We start from the raw sequence: 23,975 nt of genomic DNA, 5'->3' as shown, positions 1-23,975 counted from the left end.
TTACAGTGATTCTGTTTAATGATCACCTTGGATATCTTGCTGGCAACAAAAACCCCAGTCACACCACCTGACAGCTCGTCAGCAACAGTGTTTGCCTGGTGTTGAGAGCTGATAATCCTTCCCAGAAGAGTTCTTTCTCTCCTCTGTGGGATCAAGTGTTTCCACAGTGAGGAACTGATCAGAAGTGCGGCGCTGTTGTTAATGTTTGAACCTGTGCCATTGTGTAAGGAAAGTGCAAGTGGAATGAATGGCCGAAGGAAGAATTTATTGCAGCAACTGTCTGGTCTTAAGGCTGAAGAAGGTGCAGACATGACTACCATGAAAATTGGTGTGCATTGTCAATATTATTATGCAACTAGAGAAAGGCAAATTAAGAACTCACACTGAATTATGTCACAGCTATTTATAAGCTTGTACTCCTTTTGTGTTACGGCCGGTAAACAGTAATTATATTCTAGTGATTCCGTGATCTCATAATCCTAGGGGGAAAGAATTGAACCGAAGGCCACAACATTGTAGTCTTGATTTTCTGACACATGCTCTTCGTGAATGCAACCACGAACTAGATGTGTGAAATCACCCCGTTTACTCCCTGATCCCTGTGTGCCTTTCTTTCAGAGCAAAATGAATGGCTATTGACTCACTTGTTGCTTACACATTCAATATTCAGTTACTTGTGGAGATCAACTTTACCCTCCCATATTTTCCAACCAGCACCTATTACTGTTCCCTACATCCCCATTGTGCTCGATTATAATCATCGGGTAAAATGATAAGCAAAGTATTGACACATTTGTTGTCTTAAACATTTGTTTCAGCAATTGTCTCTCTCAATCAAAGTGTAGTAATGACAGGGCTGCCTCTGGTTTTCAGTTTAAATAAATATTTCACCAGTTGGATCCTAAAATTATTAGTGCTGGCCAAACTTCTGCCCTAACACTGACTCTAAGAATTGAATATAATATCTGAATCCCATTTGTCTTTTTACGACACTTTCTATCTGTACTTCTAGCTTTAAGATCAATGTCCTGGCATCTTTCTGTTCCTGAACTCAGAACAATCATGGTTTACTTCTTTTCACTGCAACATTTCTTGGCTCCAATTATTTTTCTTAAAACTGCCACAATATAACTGAATTGGACTTCCAAACCCACGGCTTTTGCTATCTAGAAAGACAAGGGCAGCAGACATGTGGGAATGCCAGCACGTGGAAGTTCCCCTCCAAGTCACTCACCATCCTGACATCAAAATATATTGGCTGTTTTTTTACTGTCACTGGATCATAATTCTGGAACATCCTCTCTAACAGCAGTGTGGGTGTACCTACACCACAGGAACTCCAGAGGACCAGGAAAGCACTCACCAGCGCCTTCGCAAAGGGAATTAAGGATGTGCAATAAATAATGACCCAGCCAGCGATGCCCACATCCAGTAAACTAATAACAAATCTGTACACACTGGGCACGATCGAACGGCCTTATCACGCCTGACTCAGTGACGCGCCAATGCCGTTAAGTCTCCCGAGATTTGCGACATTTTGGAAACCGTTTGATCTCGTGAGACATCGCAATCTGGATCTCTCCCTCACTGGGTGAGATCCAGATTAACATATTTACATGAGCCACTTGGCTCAGTTAAATATGTCTGCGCCAGATTATCCCGGCGCCCAGGAAATAACGGCTTCCCAAGCGAGGCCTCGATTGGGCGCCATTTAGCAGTGGTCCACACTAACATGGACCTGGCGTAACAGCACCTCGTTGGGAGAGGGGGGGGGGGGGGGGCGGCGGAGAGATCTCCCAGGCCATCGGAGGCCCCAGGTGGTCAGGCTCTGGGCAGGGCAGTCTCCTGGCACACCGGCTGCTACCCAAGCACCTTAGCACTGCCAGCATGGCATCTTGATAGTGCCACCAGGGCACTGTGGCAGTGCCATCCTGGCAATGTCACCTCAGCACTTCCAGATGCCTGAGCGGCAATTCCAGGCTGGCTGTGGCACTGCCAAAGTGTCCGGGTTCCAGGTTTTCCATGATTGTGATGCCACCCCGATCTTTTCCTGCACTGACGAGCAAAGTGAGTTAAGTGCGGCCTTGGCGGGGCATTCCCAACCAAGGCCAAAAAACCCCCAAAGTCCCGCTTGACAGCGGGGTTGTTCTCGGTGCAGGAGGCTCCTAGAAATACACCGTCATCCGCGACCAAAACAGGACTCCTTTTTTTCTTGGTGAATTGTGCCCATCATATCTATGCACACCCTACTAGCATGCTTACATTCTCTTGCAATGTCCTCACTCTTCTTCACTCTTTGCTACACTCTGGTTTGGTACGTTTGTAAATTAAAAATTATTCTCATACTTCGACATTTGAATATACTTCGACATTTGAATATATTTACATCAATGGAAACCAAAAATAAACATCTCAAAACAGCCTCTAGCCACAATCTAAAAAAATCCATTAACTCCATTATCTGCCTTCTGTCTCTGACATCTTTGTTTCTCATGCAGTTGCATTCATTCACTTCCAGAAGGTTCTGACATAGCAACCCTCACAAAACATCTTCTGAAAATTGATATGTTCAACACCCACATGCCTTCACCTCAACTACATTCAATTCCATTAAATTGGTCAAGCACTTCACACCCTGTACAAATCCATTTATAAATCCCATTCTAGAGTAATAAAGTGAAGCTCAAACACTTTGCTGTGTCAGACTCTGAAAGGAATATAAGACAATTGGTGGATATCCCAAAAAGATTGTAGTGGTGGCAGTCTAAGAAATTCTTCAGACTTCTAACATAATATTTCATTTGTCTTGTTTGAATTAGTGCTGTTTTTGTTTATTGTAATTTTGAGTAGCACAACTGAAGCAAACCAATTCCACTCAGAAGTGCAAAATGATTATTCTAACACAAAATAATGATTACATCCGTTTATTAGATTTCTACTGATTCTGATGAAAGGTTGTTGACTTGAAACATTAACTCTCTGTTTCCCACTCCACAGATACCCCCTGGCCTGTTGAGTACTTTCAGCACTGGTGCGACAATACCGGCAATAGAAATTTCTGTTATTTGATTTTACTATAATAGCAACCCATGTTGGGGTGTGATGGGAATGTCACTATAAGAAATGTTTGTCTTCTCAAATGGCTGCAGTGATGTCACTGTGTGGGTGGAGCTGGGCTCTGGCTCTGCTTTTTACTTTTGTATTAAGCTGGAAGCTGCTTAGTGTCTCTGAGTGTTATTTTGGTTTCGTTTTCAGTTCGGGAGCTGAATTCAAACCAAGAAGGCGTATTTTGGTCTATCTCTCTGCATGCTAAAGAATGTCTCCAGACCACGTGATAACTTCAAAGTAATACCCGTTTCTGTAAGGAATGCAAACCTATAGGGCGGGATTCTCCAATCCCGTGGCAGTGTCCATGCCGTCGCAAACGCTGTCGCGTTTTACGACGGCGGGAACGGGCCGCTCCCATGTCTAATTCTGGCCCCTGACGGCACTGGAGCGGTTTGCGCCGCTCCAACTGCAGATCCCGGTGCAAACTGTGTGCAGTGGGATCTGCGCATGCGCGGTTGCGCCGGCGGCAACATGGAAATGCACAGTGGCCTCCTTCAATGCGCCGGCCCCGACAGAACATGGCGCAGGGCTACAGGGGCTGGCGCGTAGGAAAGGAGGATCCCAGCCACAGAGGCTGGCCTGCCGATCGGTGGGTTCCGATCGTGGGCCAGGCCACATCGGAGGCCCCCCCCCGGGGTTGGACCCCCTCCTCCCCCCCACAGGCCGCCACCCAACCCTTACACGCCGAAGTCCAGCCGGCCCAGAGCAGGTTAGAACGACGCTGGTGGGACTCGGCTCTTTTCCTCGGCCCATTCGGGCCGGAGATTCGGCGGATTGGCCGCGACTGGCGCCACGCCAACCACGTGGGCACCAATGGCTCCGATTCTCCGCACTGCAGAGAATCACGTGCCACCGTCAGGGCGGGGTGGCCCGTTCGCGGGGATTCTCCGGCGCGGCGCAGGGCTGGGAGAATCCCGCCCACTGTTTTGTGGGGAAAAAGGGTGCTTGGCTTATGGATGTTGTTCGAAAAGTTACTCATGGCTACCTACAGAGTACTGTATCTTTGGGGAGGTATTTGTGTTGGTACTTGATAAGATGTTTACTGTGTGTTGATAAAATGTTAACTGGATTCATAGAATAAACATTGTTTTGTTTAAAAATACTTAAGGGGTGGGATTCTCTCAGCCCAGGGCCGGGCCGGAGAATCCCCGCGACTGGCGCAAATCGCGCTACGCCGCCCCGACGCTGGTGTGGTTGGTGCGGCACTGGACGGGGGCCGCTCTATGCGACCTGGCCGTCGTAAAAATGCCGAGTCCTGCCGGCGCCGTCCACACATGTTCTCAGCCGGCGGGAACTCGGCGTGGAAGGGTCGGGGGGGCGGCCTGTGGGGGCAGAGGAGGGAGGGGGGGGTCCGACCCCCGGGGTGGCCTCCAATGTATCCTGGCCCGCGATCGAGGCCTACCGATCGGCGAGCCGGCCTCTCTGGCTGGCGGCCTCCTTTCTTCCGCGCTGGCCCCTGTAGTCCTGCATCATGGTGCGTCGGGTCCAGAGCGTTGAAGGAAGCCACTGCACATGCGCGCGTTGGCGCCGGTGCCACTGCGCATGCGTGGATCCAGCGGCGCCCAGTTCATGCCGGGATCAGCAGCTGGAGCGGCGTGAACTGCTCCAGTGCCGTAGGGGCCAGAATTGCTGATCCTGAGGCTGTGTTGACGCCGTCGCGTTTCTCGACGGCGTTTCCGACGGCGTCAACACAGCCTCAGCATCACTGAATCCCGCCCAAGATCTCTGTTGCATAACACCTGGAAAGTGGGCCCTTGTGCTCCTCATAACCAAAATCTATTAAAAGTTGTGGGTCAGGTGAATTCCATGATATATTTTGGTGTTCTCTAAACCCTGGCCCATTACAGGGGCGACACGGTGGCACAGATGTTAGCACTGCTGCCTCACAGAACCAAGGACCCGGGTTCAATTCCAGCCATGGGTGACTGTCTCTGTGGAGTTTGCACTTTCTCCACGTGTCTGCGTGGGTTTCCTCTGGGTGCTCCTGTTTCCCCCCACAGACCAAAGATGTGCAAGTTAGGTGGATTGGTCATGCTAAAATTTCCCCTTAGTGCCGCAAAGGTTCGGTGGGGTTAGGGCAGTGCAGATTCAATGGGCCAAATTAGAGGTTGCGGAGGAGCAAGGGATTTAGCTTTCCATGTACACAAATTGCTAAAATCTCGTGCACAGTCACTAAAAGTAATCAAAAAAGGGTAATGGAATTGTTGCCATTTATTTTTTTATAAATTTAGTGTACCCAATTCTTTTTTTCCACTTAAGGGGCAATTTAGCGTGGCCAATCCACCTATCCTGCTCATATTTTGGGGTTGTGGCGGTAAGACCTGAGCAGACACGGGGAGAATGTGCAAATTCCACACGGACAGTGATCCAGGGCCGGGATCGAGCCTGGGTCCTAGGTGCCGTGAGGCAGCAGTGCTAACCGCTGCACCATCATGCTGCCCCAAATTGTTGGCATTTATGACAAGGAAGTTGGACTAATGTATATTGGGTGGGATTCTCTGATCCTGAGGCTATGTGTTGATGCCGTCGTAAACACCATCGCGTTTCTCCACGGCGTCAACATGGCCTCAGGAGCAGCGATTCTGACCCCTACAGGGGGCCAGCACGGCACTGGAGTGACCCATGCTGCTCCAGCTGCCGATCCCAGCGTCAGGTGGGCGCCGCGGGTCTGCGTATGCTCAGTGGGGACCGGTGCCAAATCCGCAGTGGCTTCCTTCTCCGCGTCGGCCCCGACGCAACATGGCATAGGGCTCCAGGGGCTGGCGCGGAACAAAAGAAGCCCCCAGCCCAAGAGGCCGGCCCGCCGATAGGAAGGCCCCGATCGCGGGCCAGGCCACAGCGGAGGCCCCCCTCCCCGGAGTCGGACCCCCCTCCCTACCCCCATCCCGGGCCGAGAATCGCCCGGGGGGGACTGCACAGAGCGGCCCCTGATTGGCGCCGTGCCGACCGCGCCAGCACCAATGGCGCCGATTCTCCACTCTCCGGCGTCGCACAATTCGTGTCCGCCCCGCCGATTCTCTGGCCCGGCCTGGGCTGACAGAATCCCGCCCATGGGTCTTGGAAGGAGTGCCACCTTGCCTGTGAATTGACAAAGTCTATAAAATAATGGCTGAGTGTGTAACTAGACTATAAAATATTGACTACACAGAAAATGTGGTCCTTGAAATGAACAGCAGTTCATGTATTTTTAATTTTCAAGTTATGGATAACAGTTCATTGGGATCTGTAAAGCTCTCTGTTAGCTTCAGATTTAAAGCACCGCAATGAATAATGGCTTGTCACATATGCACGAGGCACACGTAAGTGAATATCATTGTAAATAATAAGTGTGTCATTACTGATATTCAAGAGTCAGCTTTACAGGTCCACGATAAACTACTGAATGGTTTCAGTAGAAATATTCTTCATACACAAAAGTCCAAATAAAGCCTTTTTTATTAAAGCTCTTGTGTATCTGAAGATAGCACCATTTTCTACTGAATGATGAATAGACTATGCGACAATTCACATAAAATCCATTATGATGTTCCAATAATGGAGTACCCTTAAGGGATACCTTTAAAACAGCCTTGCAGCAATTAAAGCTAATCTCTCAGAATTAAATATCTGAGAGTTACGGTTATACTCAGCCCGCAAAAGTACACTTCAAACATGTTTCACAGATGAACAGAGCCTTTGCTCAGAAACAATCAGCAGCAGCATCAATCAAACCTCTTGTGACACCAGCCCCTCTGCTCCTCAACAATTCATTAAACCTGGCATTAGCAGTGCAGGGTATCAATTGGAGTAATTGGCAGCATTGCCACTCTGTTTAAAAATGTGCATAATTATTTCTGGAAAAAATATGGAAATATCCCTTCATTAAATGGATTTCCGCAGTCTTCATGATCAATTTGATGTACATTGCCAGTAAATTAATCTGCATACATTGTGATTTTATATATATATAGATTTAACTTTAGTTTTCCATTGAAAGGTGACATGCATCACATGCCAAATATTGTCACAATGACCCAGGCGTTCCTGGCACTGGCAAAGATGGTCGCTTGTAAACTCCCCTGACTTGACGCTAATGCACATTTCTACAGGGACCTTCCAAGATCAGCTTCCAGATCAAATATTCCCAAATTGTCTTTTTGCCCCTCTTGTTTCCTTTTACCTTTTTCCTCTCTTTTGTTTATGTTCAGTCTGTGTTTTTTATGTCATGTGAGAACGGAATACCACTAATCTACTTTTTTTTTTGTAACTTTAGAGTGCCCAATTCATTTTTTCAAATTAAGGGGCAATTTTAACGTGGCCAGTCCACCTATCCTTCACATCTTTGGGTTGTGGGGGCGAAACCCACGTAAACACGGGGAGAATGTGAAAACTCCACACGGACAGTGACCCAGAGCCGGGATCGAACCTGGGACCTCGGCGCCGTGAGGCAACAGGGCTAACCCACTGCGCCACCGTGCTGCCCTACTAATCTACCTTAAGTATGTATTTGGAAGCCTAGCACGGTTTTTCACTTCCTAAATTACTCAGCAAATCACGAAATAGCCGAAGGAATCTTGTTGAAGTATCATGGTGAGGCAACAGGGCTAACCCACTGCACCACGTGCTGCTCTACTAATCTACCTTAAGTATGTATTTGGAAGCCGAGCATGGTTTTTAACTTCCTAAATTACTCAGCAAATCACGAAATAGCCGACCGAATCTTGTTGAAGCATCATGGTCTCGCCTGCTGGCTGGCGAGCCAGAGAAAGACATGCACCGCCAAACCACATGCCAATCAGACATGTCAAAATCAGGAAAGGGCCTTCCCCTGGAATTAAGACCCAACAGTGGAAGACTTGCCTAACAAGAGCAGCCAGCCAATCAGAGCCAGCTGCTCGTGCTCAGCAATACCCCAGGGAAAGCTGTGGCTGCTGCTGGAAGGACAGGCAGTGGGATCCCTGGCCACAGGTAAGTGATATGGGGGTCTATGTGGGGTGACGGGTGTAAGGCAGGGATCGGCGACAAGGGCGACTCTCAATGCCCAGCCCCCCAACATTCTTGATGTCCAAATCCTCAAACAGGCACTGATCGAGGATTTGATCGATACTCCACACACAAACACTTCCACACCCCAAGGAGGAAACAAGCTGGTCACAGATTTTAGCTGCCTTGCACACCTCATGACAAGAGGCGCAGTGGGATGAGGCACTCATCAGGACAAACGTAAAAAATTTGTTCAAGCCTTGCACTCTTTTTTAATTACCGGGAGCATAGGGTGCCTATTTTACTGTGTTGCCTTCTCCACGGTAATGGCTCAGTCAATCAGAATCAATTTACCAATCAATCTTTCCTCTTGTACTAAAATTGTTGTGATCATTCAAACTTTGGCATTCTTGCATTTGTCCTGATTATTGTAAGGTGAAAACTTTGGCAACATGTCTCTTTTTTCAACAATATTCTACCAAGCAAGCCTCTGTGTTTTATCTTTCATCCATTCCATCACCAATCAAGATGGGTTCTCAATATGGCAGGTACTTGAGACAAAATGAAATGTGTTATGTATCAACTCACCAAGTATTTTTCTTTCACACTACCTTCTTCTTCAAATCTCATAGACCTATGAGGACCTGCTAAATGTAACATTTTTGTATTCAGTTATGGACTGTGGGGCATAAGTCAGAATTTATTGCCCATCCTTAATTGCCCTCAAGAAGGTGGTGGTAAGCTGCCATCTTGAACCCCTGAAGCCCACGTCATTAAGGTACAACCACACTGCTGATAGTGAGGATGTTAACCCAGCAACAGTGAAGAACACCAATATATTTCCAACTCAGGATGGTGCGTGGCTTGGAGAGGAACATGCAGGTGGTGGAGTTCCCAAGCATCTTCTGCCCTTGTGGTGGTAGAGGACATGGGTTTGGAAGGTTTGAATTTTTGAACAGCAGGAATAATGTGGGTTACAAACCCACTTAAACTCAGCTTATTTTCACAAGAGTTATGTATCAAAATGGGCCATATTATTCAACCAAAGCAAGCAACTGTCATTCCTAATGAGTAAAAGTTGCTGGATTTGCTCAGTAATATTCATTTGTTATCTTCTTACCATTGCAGTTAATCGTCACTTTTCTGGAGTACGGAATTGTTACCAACGCTCACAACTTTTCCACAGAGATTTTAAAATGAAAAAGGTGAAAATCAACTCTGTGATAGGTGTAGAGCAACAATTACTCACTCAAATCGAGACGTGATGAAGTCAATCGAGGCTTTATTAAGCAAGACTTGTTCCCCAGCAGCTCAGTTACAGAATGCGGCTGCTGGGAGAACCCGGGCTCTTATACTCCGCCTTTCTGGGCGGAGCCAGCAGGCGGCAGATCCAACCAGGACCCGGGACCTGTCAGCCAATAGCCTCTCGGCTTCACAGGTACCGTACTACCCCTAGTACATACCACTACAATAGGTTATCAACTATCAAACAGGTCAAAACAAATTAACCAATTTCTTGGAAAGTAGCGATTCTCGAAATTCCTGTTTAAAAACAGATCAATGAAAAATGTGTTATTTGAGGCTAATAGGACTTCTCATGCCTGTCCTTAAAATCCTATTGCAGATATGAGTTAAGTATTTGTCTTGCATGATGCAATTGCTGTTATTTAATGAACGCAAATGTCTTTTCCTGTGGAGTCTACTTCCTTTGCAGCTAATATAGCCATCGGTTATATTAGATTACTTTTTCCTCACCTCTCCTAACAATACAGATTAATGCTTAGATGCAGCCAATCATTGCCCAAGTCACCAATCTTGAGTTAGATGTAAGAGGCCTAGCCAAAAAACAGGTACAGAGACAACTTGTGCCTGAATGAATACGCCTGAGACACATGCAATTTCAGGCTTTATTATTACATTATTATAAAAGTGACAAGCTACAGATTGGTGTTGCTGACTAGTATTCACGCATGGCTGTTGTTGAATTGAAAGGTGATCAGGAGTTTGCCTATTGTCTCCAGTCTGTGGTGTCCAAACTACTTCTGATGATCAAGTTGACATCAGCTAATTCAGCATACACTTGGGCTTAATTCTATGACCATTCGGTTCATTACAGCAAACTTAAACACTCAACCTGCATGCACCAACTGAGCTACCAGGGAATAGCCATTGGGTCAAGCAAGGCTCAGTAACTGGCAACACTTTACTTACGTGAGTGAGATGCTGAAGTGAAAGCGCTGCCGCAACCCTTTAAAGGTTATGAATGACTGTGGAGGGAAGCTCCGAGTGGTCATCTCACAATATGGCTTCTCATACTCTCCGGGCAGGCAATCACACTTGAAACCTCCGACCAGCAGGTTAACGCATGTCCCACCATTCCGACAAATTCCAGGAGAACAGCGGCCTGACCGGGAATTCACCTCACAGTAATTACCTGAAGAACAGAGATATTATGTTAGTGTTCAGCATGGAGATCTGGTTTTAAAACAAAAGTAAAATATGGCAGACGCTGGGAATTTGAAATAAAAACAAAAAAATGCAGTGGTCTGGCAGCATCCGAGGAGAGAAAAACAGGTAACACTTAAGGTCCCGATTATTGAAGGTTTTCTTGCTAAGTGCTGGACGATAAGGCGGAGCAAGCCGTCATTGTTGTCGGCAGCTTCAAGGCCGCTTTTCCCACCTGCCATCTGTCTTTGCCGATTTCCGGGAAAATCTTTCTCTTTGTTTTGGGTTTTACAAGCATGGGTTGGATTAATAGGATCAGTACTCTGCCTGTTGTGAACAGTTGAATGAAGGTGCTGTTTTATATGATCCACCAATTATCAGGAAGTACAGCCTTCATACCTAGCATCACACCAGCACTGAAATTCAGAAACAACATTACTCATTTGTGTGATCAGCAGAATGTCTTTTTGCCTTGACAGCAGTCTCTTTCTTCAGAAATACTCAAGTTCTGAAATATCAAATGTCCCACAGCACTGGGTTTAGTCATGAAGGAGTTTTCAGACACAATACCTATATGTTTATGTTTTATCGCACTTGTTAGGGATTGGGTAAACATGCTGTGGGTTCACCTATTGATACTGGGCACATGAGAACATTCAATGAGAATAAACAGGTGCTTGATAAGTGGCACAGACATGCTAGGACAAAGGGCCTCTTTCTCTGCTGTAAAACTCGATGAACCTATGAGATATAACATTGGTATATGTAATGCTTAGGAATAAACTTGAAGACATCAGAGCTTGTGCTCTGCTCAAAGCAAAAGAAAAACCTAGATGCGACAACATGATGCATTTCCCTTACAGCGATCTCATGCGTAATGGCATATCACAACATCCCCCTTTATTTTTAAAGATACTTTTGACCTTGCAAAGAGGTACACCCATTTATAATACATATTCATGTTTATTTACCATTACATAAGTGAATTGATGAATCTATGAGTCTCTAGAACTTAAAGATAATCCGTTGGTATGCCCACCTGTAAACTTGGCAATTCTATAGCTGCAGTTTTATTGTGCATGTTGGTCATCTTTTTCCACTTCTTTAGGGTGGCACAGTGGCAGAGTGGTTAGCACTGCTGCCTCATAGCACCAGGGACCCTGGTTCGATTCCAGCTTTGGGTGACTGTCGGTGTGAAGTTTGCAATTTCTGCGTGCTCCAGTTTCCTCCCACAGGGAATTCTCTGCAAGATGTACTAACCAGTAACCAACCATGCTTGACATCAAGTTTCAAGAAGAATTTTGCACCTGCAAGTCTTGGATTTAACTCTTCTAATTTTGAGAATTTTGTAAAAACGGGCTGCATTCTCCCAAAATGGGACTATGTCCCCACGCCGGCGTAAAAACACTGGCGTTTCACGCCGAAGATGCCTATAAAAAAGATCAGCTGATTCACTCAACTAAAGGGGGCTAGCAGGGACCCAGAGTGATTCGCGCAGCTTTAGCTATGGATACGGGCCCCTGCACCTCCGGTTTTGAGTCCGCACATGCGCACGACGGCGGCCTCCAGCGGCCATGCCAAGCGCCATGGTGGACTCGGACCACGAAGGCAGCTGAAACATGTAGGCTCCCCCCCGATTGGCCGCGCGCCCAAAGATCCGACCACCCGATCTATCGCCCGGCCGCCTATAAGGCCCTCCCAATGTCCGATCCCCCCGCCCCCGCCCACCAGGGCAGCAGAGGATCGCAGGGCAGGCCTCTGGCAATGGCCCTCCAGCCGTGCAGAGTACTCCATGAACACAGTACCGGAGAATCACCGGACCAGCGCCGGTCCCGATTTCGGCGTGAAATTAGATTCTCTGCCCCCGCGCCAAACGCAATTTCGGCGTGGGGCTGCGGAGAATCCAGCCCACGCTTTCAAAGCATAGCTTAAACATGTGGATTGAGGTATGCACTCAATGATCTGTTCTTCTTTATGAAACATGTGATTAAACTGCACCAATCTATGTACTCTTGTACTCTTCTATTAATTCGACCTATCTCCATTTTGTCTAGTTCGATCTTCAATTTGTCTTGTAAGTGGATGCTGCACTTACAGGGTGGATCAATTGATAGACTTGCATTCTCCTACAAGTGTAATGCTGCAGCTCCCTTGAAACTGCCAATTTTGTCAAAACATTCTTGATATTTCGATGTTAGGTCTTCAACTGAGGTGATAAGAGTAGATTCTATATTTGATATGCCTTGTATCTGACAAATTCCATTAATTGTGACTAGTGTGGGTCACAACATACAGGTAGACTTGCAATTGCTGGGCCTTTAGTTTCTACGATGTAGAACATCTGTGCCACCCAGGAGGATTCATTGTACTAGTACTCCAAGACTATGAATCCTGCACATGGTATTAGTGACCTGCTGTAAGCAAAACTTTCACAGCAATAGGTTTCGCGATGGTCTTCCACATCTATGGATATATATTTATCTTTTAAAATTTGCAAAGGTTGGCACTTGCCCCTTTGTCAATCTTGGCCAATAACAAATAGTTCCCAACTTTCTTCGGATGGTTAATTTGAATCTAGGCAAGTACTTTGGGCAATGTGATGGCATCTATGTTTTCCATGAGATTGACAGTGTGAAACACCACCAACAATTAAAGTAATTATGGTCTACTATTAAGCATATTTATTAGCTCCTCAATAGTTCAGTTTGTTTACTCAGTGGGTAGCTGAAATGAACAGAGCTGGAAGGCCTAACAGTAACTCAGCATTCTGTGCTGCATTAGTTGATCATAACTAGGGTTGCATTCCCCTGGGTTAACAGGGGAACATTGCAAGGGTTGCCTCTCTTGGTTAGAAATCAGAAACACCATCATGTGTCATAAAATCATAGAATTTACAGTGCAGAAGGAGGCCATTTGGCCCATCGAGTCTGCACCGACTCTTGGAAAGAGGACCCCGACTTAAGGCCACGCCTCCACCCTATCCCCGTAACCCAGTAACCCCACCTATCCATTTAGATACTAAGGAGCAACCTAGTGTGGCCAATCCACCTAACCTGCACATCTTGGACTGTGGGAGGAAAGCTGAACACCCGGAGGAAACCCACGCAGACACGGGGAAGAAGTGCAAACTCCACACAGTCACCCAAGGATAGAATTGAACCCGGGTCCCTGGAGCTGTGAGACAGCAGTGCTAACCATTGTGCCACAATGCCGCCCATACCCACAGCAACATCCCAGAGCTACTAATGTTTGAATATTAAGTGAAGATTCGTTTGGATCTGATTATGAGGCCCATTACAGTTGAATAACCAGCTGAGCCTTGCATTTGAATATAAACTGTTTGAGATAGTGGAATAAACGGTGGAGAGAAAGAGAAGGGATAGGTAAATGGGGTGGAATGTATGCTACTGGCCATTCTGCACTATGAAGCAAGAGAGCATCAGGGCATCAGGCCCAAGAGTGGAGAGATTAAATCTGGCAGAAAGATAAATCCATTAGAGAATGGATTTGATGGTACAGAAAATATATCAGGACCAGTACAAATCCAATTAAGACTCGATTACATTAACGTTTTGTTTCTGAGATTCTTCTGACAGCTCTGCAATGAGGGACCTTCCTCCAAGCAACAAGGGTAATAACTGTATGACATAAACCAGGGGATATGATTTCTATAGTGATGAGGATGTTCTGATGTGGTACTTTTGAAGTAAGCTAATACTCCAAGTGAGGTTACATTTCCTCCATTAAAAAAAGTGGCAGTCATCATGAAGCAGTTTTGAAAAAACAGCATGGCAGGCTTTTATTTTTGAAGAATTTCAACATGAATTAATAGATCATTTGAATTAAGCTACTCAAATTGAAAGGAATAAATATTACATGCTTAATGAATTCCTTTTCCACAAAATATAGAATGGGTTTTGATTGCTAAGATTGTGATTAAAAACACTTAGCTGACGTATTAATTATACTTAGAGTGTGGGAGAACTAAAGAGGGTTTCCAATGCCTTTGCTTCAAGCAACTGGCCCACGCTTGATAAATAACATTTAAGTTCAAGATTGGGCTTCATTTGTTTTCTACATTTGGGAAATTAGAGTTTGTCCCTTAGGCCATTCTCTAGAATACCAGTAGCAATTCCCACAAGCTGGCTTTTACATGAAAGCACTCTTCAGTATAATGTATGAGAAACCCGGGCAAATGTCCAAACGATTGCTTATTTTCCTGTATAATTCTAGGTTCAAGTGACATTGCAATTGTGGGCTAAAAATATTGCAATAAATCACAGCAAGCTTCTGTATAGTAGGTGTAACTGGCCAAAGTGAGCAAGAACTCAAAGCCCCTGGTTCAGGCCCTTCTCCAACATGCACATTATCAGCAACTGAACAATAATTCAAACAAGCCTTAGTACTTACCATCAAAGCTATTCCACACCACATAATTCTCCACCCCACCCATAACTCCCAAGCCACAGAGGAAAGGACACTTAACTGTTGAATAAATCACATCAAAGAACTAAGAGCAACAAAGGTTGCTTTGGTGCAATATTTCAATCTCCCTCTGTTGTATCTAGTGCAGTAGGAGTTCTCCCAAGAAAAGGGCCCAGATCCAGGTCATGTTTCATATTTAAACAGACAGATATGGCACGTTCCTGGCATCAGTGGTTTTTTTGAAGGATGATAATAGATTGATAGGGAGGTCTGTAAATGGGTCATACGCTGTTATAACCTGCCTGCTTACCATCGGCTGGGGACTAATGACAATCCCACAATCCTGTGGGAGTATGAGCTTCCCCAATGAGGGGGGCGGAGAAACCATTAGTAAACTCCAAGTATAAATAAAGCTGGCCAGTTTAGGAACCAGCAGGAAGGAGTGTGCAGCAAGGGAAGTTGCTGCTGTTATATATATATATATATATATGTTATTGTAAATAAATGTTATTACTTTGTATCCTTAAAACTCGTGCTGGATTCTTCGTGGCCCTCACAAAACACACCTAACGTTCAATGTCTGAAATGGTGGAGGAATAGGTTGCATTACATGAACACCTTTCGTAAAGGTTTTACAGGACACACATATACAGAAATCACATAAAATATTGGCGTGGATTCTCCATTGCCCGATGCCGGTAACGGGGTTCCTCATCGGGTGGAGAATGGCGGGTTGCCCGAAGAATTGGCGAGATTGGTGTTGGGCGGCAGACCCATTGCTATGCTCCTCTGCCCTGCTACTGGTCTCAGAGACCTATCCGCCCCACGCCGGCGGTAACATGTAAATCAATGTTAAGCATGCATATGCATGCGGCCAACGGGCTTGAAGCCTGGGCCTCTCTCGCCTCGCGCCCCCCCCCCCCCCCAACCGTGATATTTTGACCCTGACCAGGTGGACTTTGGTGAGTAGTTGGCCATGCGCAGCCCTACCACGGTAGAGCCCAAGGGGGATCAAGGGGGTCAGAGCACAGATGAAGTGTCCCTCTGCCGCTGCCAGGCCCCAAGAGTCTTAGGGGTTGACCCAGCATACCCCCTCCCCCCCCATCGAACCCCCCTCCCATCAGTCACCCCCATCAACCTCCCCATGAGGGTGATCTGATGGGGTCTCTGATGGTGGGTCTGATAAGAGTGACTGATGGGGGTGACTAATGTGGGGTCTGATGTGGATGACGGATGGGGGACCTGATAGGGGGGGTCTGTGTGAGGTCTGATGAGGATTTGAATGGGGCCAAATGATAGGGGTAGCAGATGGTGGTCTGATGGGGGTCTCTGATGGGGTTGACTAGTGGGGATCTGATGGGGTCTCTGGTGGGGTGACAGATGGGGGTCTCTGTTGGGGTGACTGGTGGGGCCTTTGATGGGACTTTGATGGGGGTGTCTGATGAGGATGTGTAATTGGATTTGTTTTATTATCACGTGTACCGAGGTACAGTGAAAAGTATTGTTCTGTGTGCACTCCAGATGGATCATTCCAATCATGAGTAGCAGGGGTTGTTTAGCACAGGGCTAAATGGCTGGCTTTGAAAGCAGACCAAGGCAAGCCAGCAGCACGGTTCAATTCCCGTAACAGCCTCCCCGAACAGGCGCCGGAATGTGGCGACTAGGGGCTATTCACAGTAACTTCATTTGAAGCCTACTTGTGACAATAAGCGATTTTCAGTTTCAGTTTCAGTTTTCATGAGTGCAGTACTACACGGTAGAGACGATTAACATAGATTAACATAGAATTTACAGTGCCGAAGGAGGCCATTCGGCCCATCGAGACTGCACCGGCTCTTGGAAAGGGCACCCTACCCAAGGTCAACACCTCCACCCGATCCCCATAACTCAGTAACCCCACCCAACACTAAGGGCAATTTTGGGCACTAAGGGCAATTTATCATGGCCAATCCACCTGTGCGAAGAGATCAGATCAATCCCATAAGAGAGTCATTCAGGACTCTGATAACAGCGGGGAAGAAGCTGTTTTTGAGCCTGTTCGTACGTGTTCTCAGACCTTTGTATCTCCTGCCCGATGAAGAAGTTAGAAGAGTGAATAACCCAGGTGGGAGGGCTCTTTGATTATGCTGTCTGCTTTCCCAAGGCAGCGGGAGGTGTAGACAGAATCAATGGATGGAAGGTGGGTTTGCGTGATGGACTGGGCTGTGTTCATGACTCTCTGTAGTTTCTTATGACCTTGGGCTGAGCAGTTGCCATATTAGGCTGTGATGCAGCCAGATAGGATGCTTTCTAAGGTGAATCTGTAAAAATTGGTAAGAATCAATGTCAACATGCCGAAGTCCCTTAGTTTCCTGAAGAAGTGTAGATGTTGTTGTGCTTTCTTGGTCGGAGCATCAAAATTTGTGGACCAGGACAGATGCGAGCACTGGTGGGGGTGACCGATGAAGGGTCTGGTGGCGGGTTTGATGGGGGGATCTGATGGTGGGCTGGTGAGTCGGCTGGAGGGGGGGGGGGGGGGTAGGAGGCATTGCATCATCCTCATGCATGCGTATTGTGGGGAGGGGGCGATCCGTCATTCCCATGGTGGGGAGGGAGGATGCCTATTCTTGGCAGGGGCAGGGGGGCGGTGTGGACGTCAATAGCTCAATTGGCAGACCTTGTGAATTTTCGAGTCAAAAGGATTTAAGCAGGGCGGCATGGTGGCGCAATGGTTAGCACTGCTGCCTCACGGCGCCGAGCACCCGGGTTCCATCCCGGTCCCAGGTCACTGACTGTGTGGATCTCACCCAAAGATGTGGAGGGTAGGCGGATTGGCCACGCTAAATTTCCCCTTAATTGGAAAAAAAATGAATTAGATTCTCTGAACTTGTAAAAAAAAAGGTTTTAGGCTCATGACCCACTCTGGAGCCTTGAGCACAAAAATCAAGGCCGACATTCCAGTGCCGTTTGAAGAGTGGGAGGGTCCATCTTTCAGGTGAGACCACAAGGCCTCATCTTCCCTCTCGGGCACTATTTTGAAGAAGAGCAGGGCAGTTATCCTTTGTCCTGGCCAATATTTCATCCCTCAATCAACATGATCAAACAATAGATTATCTGTCTACTCTCATGTTGTTATATGTGGGAACTTGCTGTGCGCAAATTGGCTATCACATTTCCTATCTCCGAAAAATGTCTAAAGTTCAAAAGTACTTCATCGTCAGCAGAGCACATTAGGATATCCTGAAATCATGAAAGGCACTGTATAAATGCAGGCTTTTCTTTCTTTCAAATCAAAAATCGTACAAGCTGTTATACATGTACAAGAGCATTTGTACTAGAAATGAGTTTTCAGGAACAAAGCCAATCACAACTGTCCTTGAATCAAAATCATTCATATCATATATTCCCTGGTGAGCATTCCCTAAATTCTGGCCATGATCTGAATGAATTTACCTTTTCTAATTTCATTGTAATTGTAAATTCAAACTAACTTGTTCTTGCCCAAGGCTTTAATTACATATTCTTATCAATCCTGTCAGCATGACGCATTCTTACAATACAATTCCTTTGTTCAGCACTCATTTTTATGCTTCTTTCTTTTATTCAAAGTGAAGTTTCAATACTACAGTTTAAACTGGATTCCCTTTCTTCCTGCAGTCTGTAATACATGTGGTACTTGAAAGGTTCCTGTACACATTTAATAAAACGAATGTCAGTGTAGCTGTTAGACGTTACAGATTGCTAAAGTTCGAGTAATAATGGTTTGTGGTGATTATGGTGGCTGCTCCTGGCCACCATAAAAGCTTAACGGTGGGCGTAAAAACATTCCTTTCATAATTAGAGCTATACTACTGCTACTGTACAATTAAGTCCATTCAAGCAGTCTCTCCTAATCTAAAAAGTCACACAGTAATCCTGCAGACTGCGTGAGGCAATAGTGATATAAACAGTAATGGTTAAATCATTTGCTGATACTTGTCCAGAAACATCACACATCAGCACAAAATTAATAAATCATTGCTCTTATTTTAAGCTTTAACTTGTACCGTGACAATTTATGTACTAGGAATAATGTTGTAACAGAACAAATATTTTTATATTCTAGTAAAATGTACAATACATAGCCAATTGGCATTGCTCTTAAATAATTCAACTGGCTTCTGTTAATTTACCAGCTGTGAAATTTGTTCATACACTAATGAAATGCAAATGATTACGAAGTCTTTCAAGGGTAAATGTTGAAATAATGGAAGGATTCTATTTATTTATTTATGGCATTGAGACGAATAATCACCTAATCTGTTTTTGTTTTGTTATTCAAAGCAAAATGTTGACGAGGATATTGGGAGAACTAGGTTTTTTTGACAAGCATACTTGGATCTTTTACATTCATGTGAATTGGAGGAGATGGGCAGGGTTTTAATTTAATGTCTCATCTGAAAAATGGCACATCTATAATGCAATACTCATTACTTCATGATGTGTTAGACACAGTTTTCTGATCCTGCCATAAGCACTTCTCTCTTACCAATGATTCATCCCTCTCCATGATGAGTAGACAAACTGAGCTTGGTCATCTGAAATCACGATGTTGTGTTCCACATCCTATCTATCTCCACTTGCACAGTATTTCCTGGGTCCACTCATCTTACCCTTTCTGTCAATGAAACTGTTATATATACTATGGTCACGTCTGCACTCAATTAGTTCAATGTCCTCTCTTCTTGTCCTCCCATCTCCATTTTCCAAAGTTCCACAATAGATTTAATATTAAGTTCTCTGGGCAGCATGGTGGCGCAGTGGTCAGCACTGCTGGCTCATGGTGCCGAGGACCCATGTTAAATTGCCCCTTAATTGGGGAAGAAATAATTGGATACTCTAAAAATTTTTTTTTTTTAAATAATAATATTAAGTTCTCAACCTCATTTTCAAATCCTTCCACAGCCTTGTTTCACCTTCTTTAAAAGGCCTCTTAAGCTTCTTGCAGAGGGTGGTAGAAGGACATGTCGCTGCGGGTGCTGATTTGTGATAAATATCGATTTATGCCAGCAGGATTGGACTCAGTGTTGAGGGCGTGGGAGCGGGAGAGGATAGAGAGTTTCAGGGATTTGTTCATGAAGGGCGGGTTTGCAGAATTGGGAGCGTTGGTGGGGAGGTTTGAGTTTTAGTCTTTGCAAATCAGGGATTTTGGGAGGAAGAAGTTGGCCACTTTTCCGAGATTGCCACCTCCGTTGTTGCTTGAAAAGATATGTCTGAAGACGAGATAGGGGAAGGTAGGGTTGCCGATATTTATGAGGAGCTAATGGAGAGGGAGAGGGCCTCGATGGGAGGTAAAACGCAAGTTGAAGGACGAGCTGGGGGAGTATCCGAAGTGGGGGTATAGAGTGATCTCCTCTTGTGCAAGATTGAGCCTAATTCAGTTCCAAGTGGTACATAGAGTGCGCATGACAGTACCATGAATGGCTCGATTTTACGCGGGGGCGAAGGATAAATGTGGGCGGTATTCAAGAGGGCCGACAAACCACACTCACATGTTCTGGTCTTGCCCGAAGTAGATGGAGTTCTGGGAGGCTGTTTCAAAGGTTATGTCGGAGATGTGGGGAGTGAAGGTGGCCCCAAGCTCATGGTGATGCCGATATTCGAGGTGTCGGAGAATCTGTGAGTGCAGGTGGGGAAAGAGGCTGATGTGTTAGCTTTTGCCTCACTGATAGGCCGGAGGTGGAGCAGACAGGATACACCTCCCCTATTGTTATTCACTGGGGCCTGCAGCAAAATGTTGGCTACGGAGGCTAGATGAAGACAAGATTAGGTTTGGTTCTGGAGCATCTTGCACCTTTCATCGCACTTTCTCACACCATCTACCTCTACTAACTAATCTGCCTTAAAAGTGAAGTACAACTACTTGAACAAGGTATTGGGGGGCTGCAGGCATCAATTTAAATGTAGCCCACCCCCTTAGCCGGCAGCGTGGGGTGTCTTCAACAGGAAATCCCATTGACAAGCAGCGGGAACAAAAAATCTGCCATGAAACACAGGCTGTGATTGGTGTCACTGGTGATTTGTCATTGCCTTCCACTCGTAGGGACAGGGTGAAGAGGCAGGCATGAAGGTTCAGTTAGGGCACTCAAGAGTTACAAGTTAGCTAGGAAGGACCTAAAGAGAGAGCTAAGAAGAGACAGGAGGGGACATGAGAAGTCTTTGGCAGGTAGGATCAAGGATAACCCTAAAGCTTTCTGTAGATATGTCAGGAATAAAAAAATGACTAGGGTAAGAGTAGGGCCAGTCAAGGACAGTAGTGGGAAGTTGTGCGTGGAGTCCGAGGAGCTAGGAGAGGTGCTAAATGAATATTTTTCATCAGTATTCACACAGGAAAAAGACAATGTTGTCGAGGAGAATACTGAGATTCAGGCTACTAGACTAGAAGGGCTTGAGGTTCATAAGGAGGAGGTGTTAACAATTCTGGAAAGTGTGAAAATAGATAAGTTCCCTGGGCCGGATGGGATTTATCCTAGGATTCTCTGGGAACCTAGGGAGGAGATTGCTGAGCCTTTGGCTTTGATCTTTAAGTCATCTTTGTCTACATGAATAGTGCCAGAAGACTGGAGGATAGCAAATGTTGTCCCCTTGTTCAAGAAGGGGAGTAGAGACAACCCCGGTAACTATATGACCAGTGAGCCTTACTTCTGTTGTGGGCAAAATCTTGGAAAGGTTTATAAGAGATAGGGTGTATAACCATCTGGAAAGGAATAATTTGATCAGACATACTCAACACGGTTTTGTGACGGGTAGGTTGTGCCTCACAAACCTTAATGAGTTCTTTGAGAAGGTGATCAAACAGGTGGATGAGGGTAAAGCAGTTGATGTGGTGTATATGGATTTCAGTAAAGCGTTTGATAAGGTTCCCCACGGTAGGCTACTGCAGAAAATACGGAAGCATGGGATTCAGGGAGATTTAGCAGTTTGGATCAGAAATTGGCTAGCTGGAAGAAGAAAAAGGGTGGTGGTTGATGGGAAGTGTTCAGACTGGAGTCCAGTTACTAGTGGTGTACCACAAGGATCTGTTTTGGGGCCACTGCTGTTTGTCATTTTTATAAATGACCTGCAGGAGGGCGTAGAAGGATGGGTGAGTAAATTTGCAGATGACACTAAAGTCGGTGGAGTTGTGGACAGTGCGGAAGGATGTTACAAGTTACAGAGGGACATAGATAAGCTGCAGCGCTTGTCTGAGAGGTGGCAAATGGAGTTTAATGCAGAAAAGTGTGAGGTGATTCATTTTGGAAGGAATAACAGGAAGACAGAGTACTGGGCTAATGGTAAGATTCTTAGCAGTGTGGATGAACAGAGAGATCTCGGTGTCCATGTACATAGATCCCTGAAAGTTGCCACCCAGGTTGAGAGGGTTGTTAAGAAGGCGTACGGTGTATTAGCTTTTATTGGTAGAGGGATTGAGTTTAGGAGCCATGAGGTCATGTTGCAGCTATACAACACTCTGGTGCGGCCGCATTTGGAGTATTGCGTGCAATTCTGGTCGCCGCATTATAGGAAGGATGTGGAAGCATTGGAAAGGGTGCAGAGGAGATTTACCAGAATGTTGCCTGGTATGGAGGGAAGATCTTAAGAGGCAAGGCGGAGGGACTTGAGGCTGTTTTCGTTAGAGAGAAGGTTAAGAGGTGACTTAATTGAGGCATACAAGATGATCAGAGGATTGGATAGGGTGGACAGTGAGAGCCTTTTTCCTTGGATGGTGATGTCTAGCACGAGGGGACATACCTTTAAATTGAGGGGAGATAGATATAAGACAGATGTCAGAGGTAGGTTCTTTACTCAGAGAATAGTAAGGGCATGGAATGCCCTGCCTGCAACAGTAGTGGACTTGCCAACACTGAGGACTTCAAATGGTCATTGGATAGACATATGGACAATAAGGGAATAGTGTAGATGGGCTTTAGAGTGGTTTCACAGGACGGCGCAACATCGAGGGCCGAAGGGCCTGTACTGCGCTGTAATGTTCTATGTTCTATGTCCAAGGTCTTGGATACTCGGGTAAAATCGAGCTGGGGGATAGCGATATTTGGGGTATCGGATGATCCGGGAGTGCAGGAGTCGCAAGAGGCCGGAGTCCTGGCTTTTGCCTCCTTGGTAGCCCGGAGATGGCTTGTGAATGTGGAGGGACGTAAAGCCCCCAAGCGTAGAGGCTTGGGTCAACGACATGGCGGGGTTTCTCAGGCTAGAGAAGATAACATTTGCCTTGCGAGGCTCCTTGCAGGGCTTCTCCAGGCGGTGGCAACCGTTCCTTGACTTTCTTATGGAATGTTAGGTGGAGGTCAACAGCAGCAGCAACCGGGGGGGGGGCGGGCAGGCTGATTTATTTGCCTTTTTGTAAGGGGCTCATACCCAATTTTGTTTTGAGTTGGGTGTTAGGTTGTTAAACTGTTTATCACTTAGAGGGTTAAGTTGTTTTGTTTTATTAGCATGTTGCCCTTCTTTCCTTGTATTATTTTCCTTTTTAGAGTGTTTTGTAAAATTATTGAAAAACTTTGAATAAATACATTTCTTTTTTAAAGTAAGCAAGAGGGCAGCACGGTAGCACAAGTGGCTAGCACTGTGGCTTCACAGCACCAGGGTCCCAGGTTCGATTCCCGGCTTGGGTCACTGTCTGTGTGGAGTCTGCATGTCCTCCCCGTGTCTGTGTGGGTTTCCTCCGGGTGCTCCGGTTTCCTCCCACTGTCCAAAGATGTGCAGGTTAGGTGGATTGACCATGCCAAATTGCCCTTAGTGTCCAAAAAAGATTCGGAGGGGTTATTGGGTTACGGGGATAGGGTGGAAGTGAGGGCTTAAGTGGGTCGGTGTAGACTCGATGGGCCGAATGGCATCCTTCTTCACTGTATGTTCTATGTTCAAGGGTGACCCATGTGGGAAAATGGCCAGAATTCATTCAGTATCTTCACAGAACAGCATAGTCCAGACTGCAAAATTAATATGCAGAGGAATCATTGGGGGAAATCTCTATTTTTAATCTGTCAGCACTGTCACTGATATTTTAATATAATGTATCT

At 45.9% G+C, this 23,975-nt stretch overlaps 1 protein-coding gene across 5 annotated transcripts in view; it reads right to left on the bottom strand.

Annotated features, from left to right (window-relative positions):
• Positions 1 to 23,975, bottom strand: part of celsr2 (cadherin, EGF LAG seven-pass G-type receptor 2) — a 430,851-nt gene that overhangs the window by 210,718 nt on the left and 196,158 nt on the right. For all 5 annotated transcript variants that reach the window (XM_072480304.1, XM_072480305.1, XM_072480307.1 and 2 more), the window contains exon 3: positions 10,282 to 10,504. In XM_072480304.1, the coding sequence (XP_072336405.1) occupies positions 10,282 to 10,504 (223 nt within the window). The remainder of the gene's footprint in view (positions 1 to 10,281; positions 10,505 to 23,975) is intronic.

This window comes from Scyliorhinus torazame, chromosome 17 (genome assembly GCF_047496885.1).
Source record: "Scyliorhinus torazame isolate Kashiwa2021f chromosome 17, sScyTor2.1, whole genome shotgun sequence".
Classification (NCBI taxonomy): domain Eukaryota; kingdom Metazoa; phylum Chordata; class Chondrichthyes; order Carcharhiniformes; family Scyliorhinidae; genus Scyliorhinus; species Scyliorhinus torazame.
This window is presented reverse-complemented; position numbering and strand designations above follow the sequence as displayed.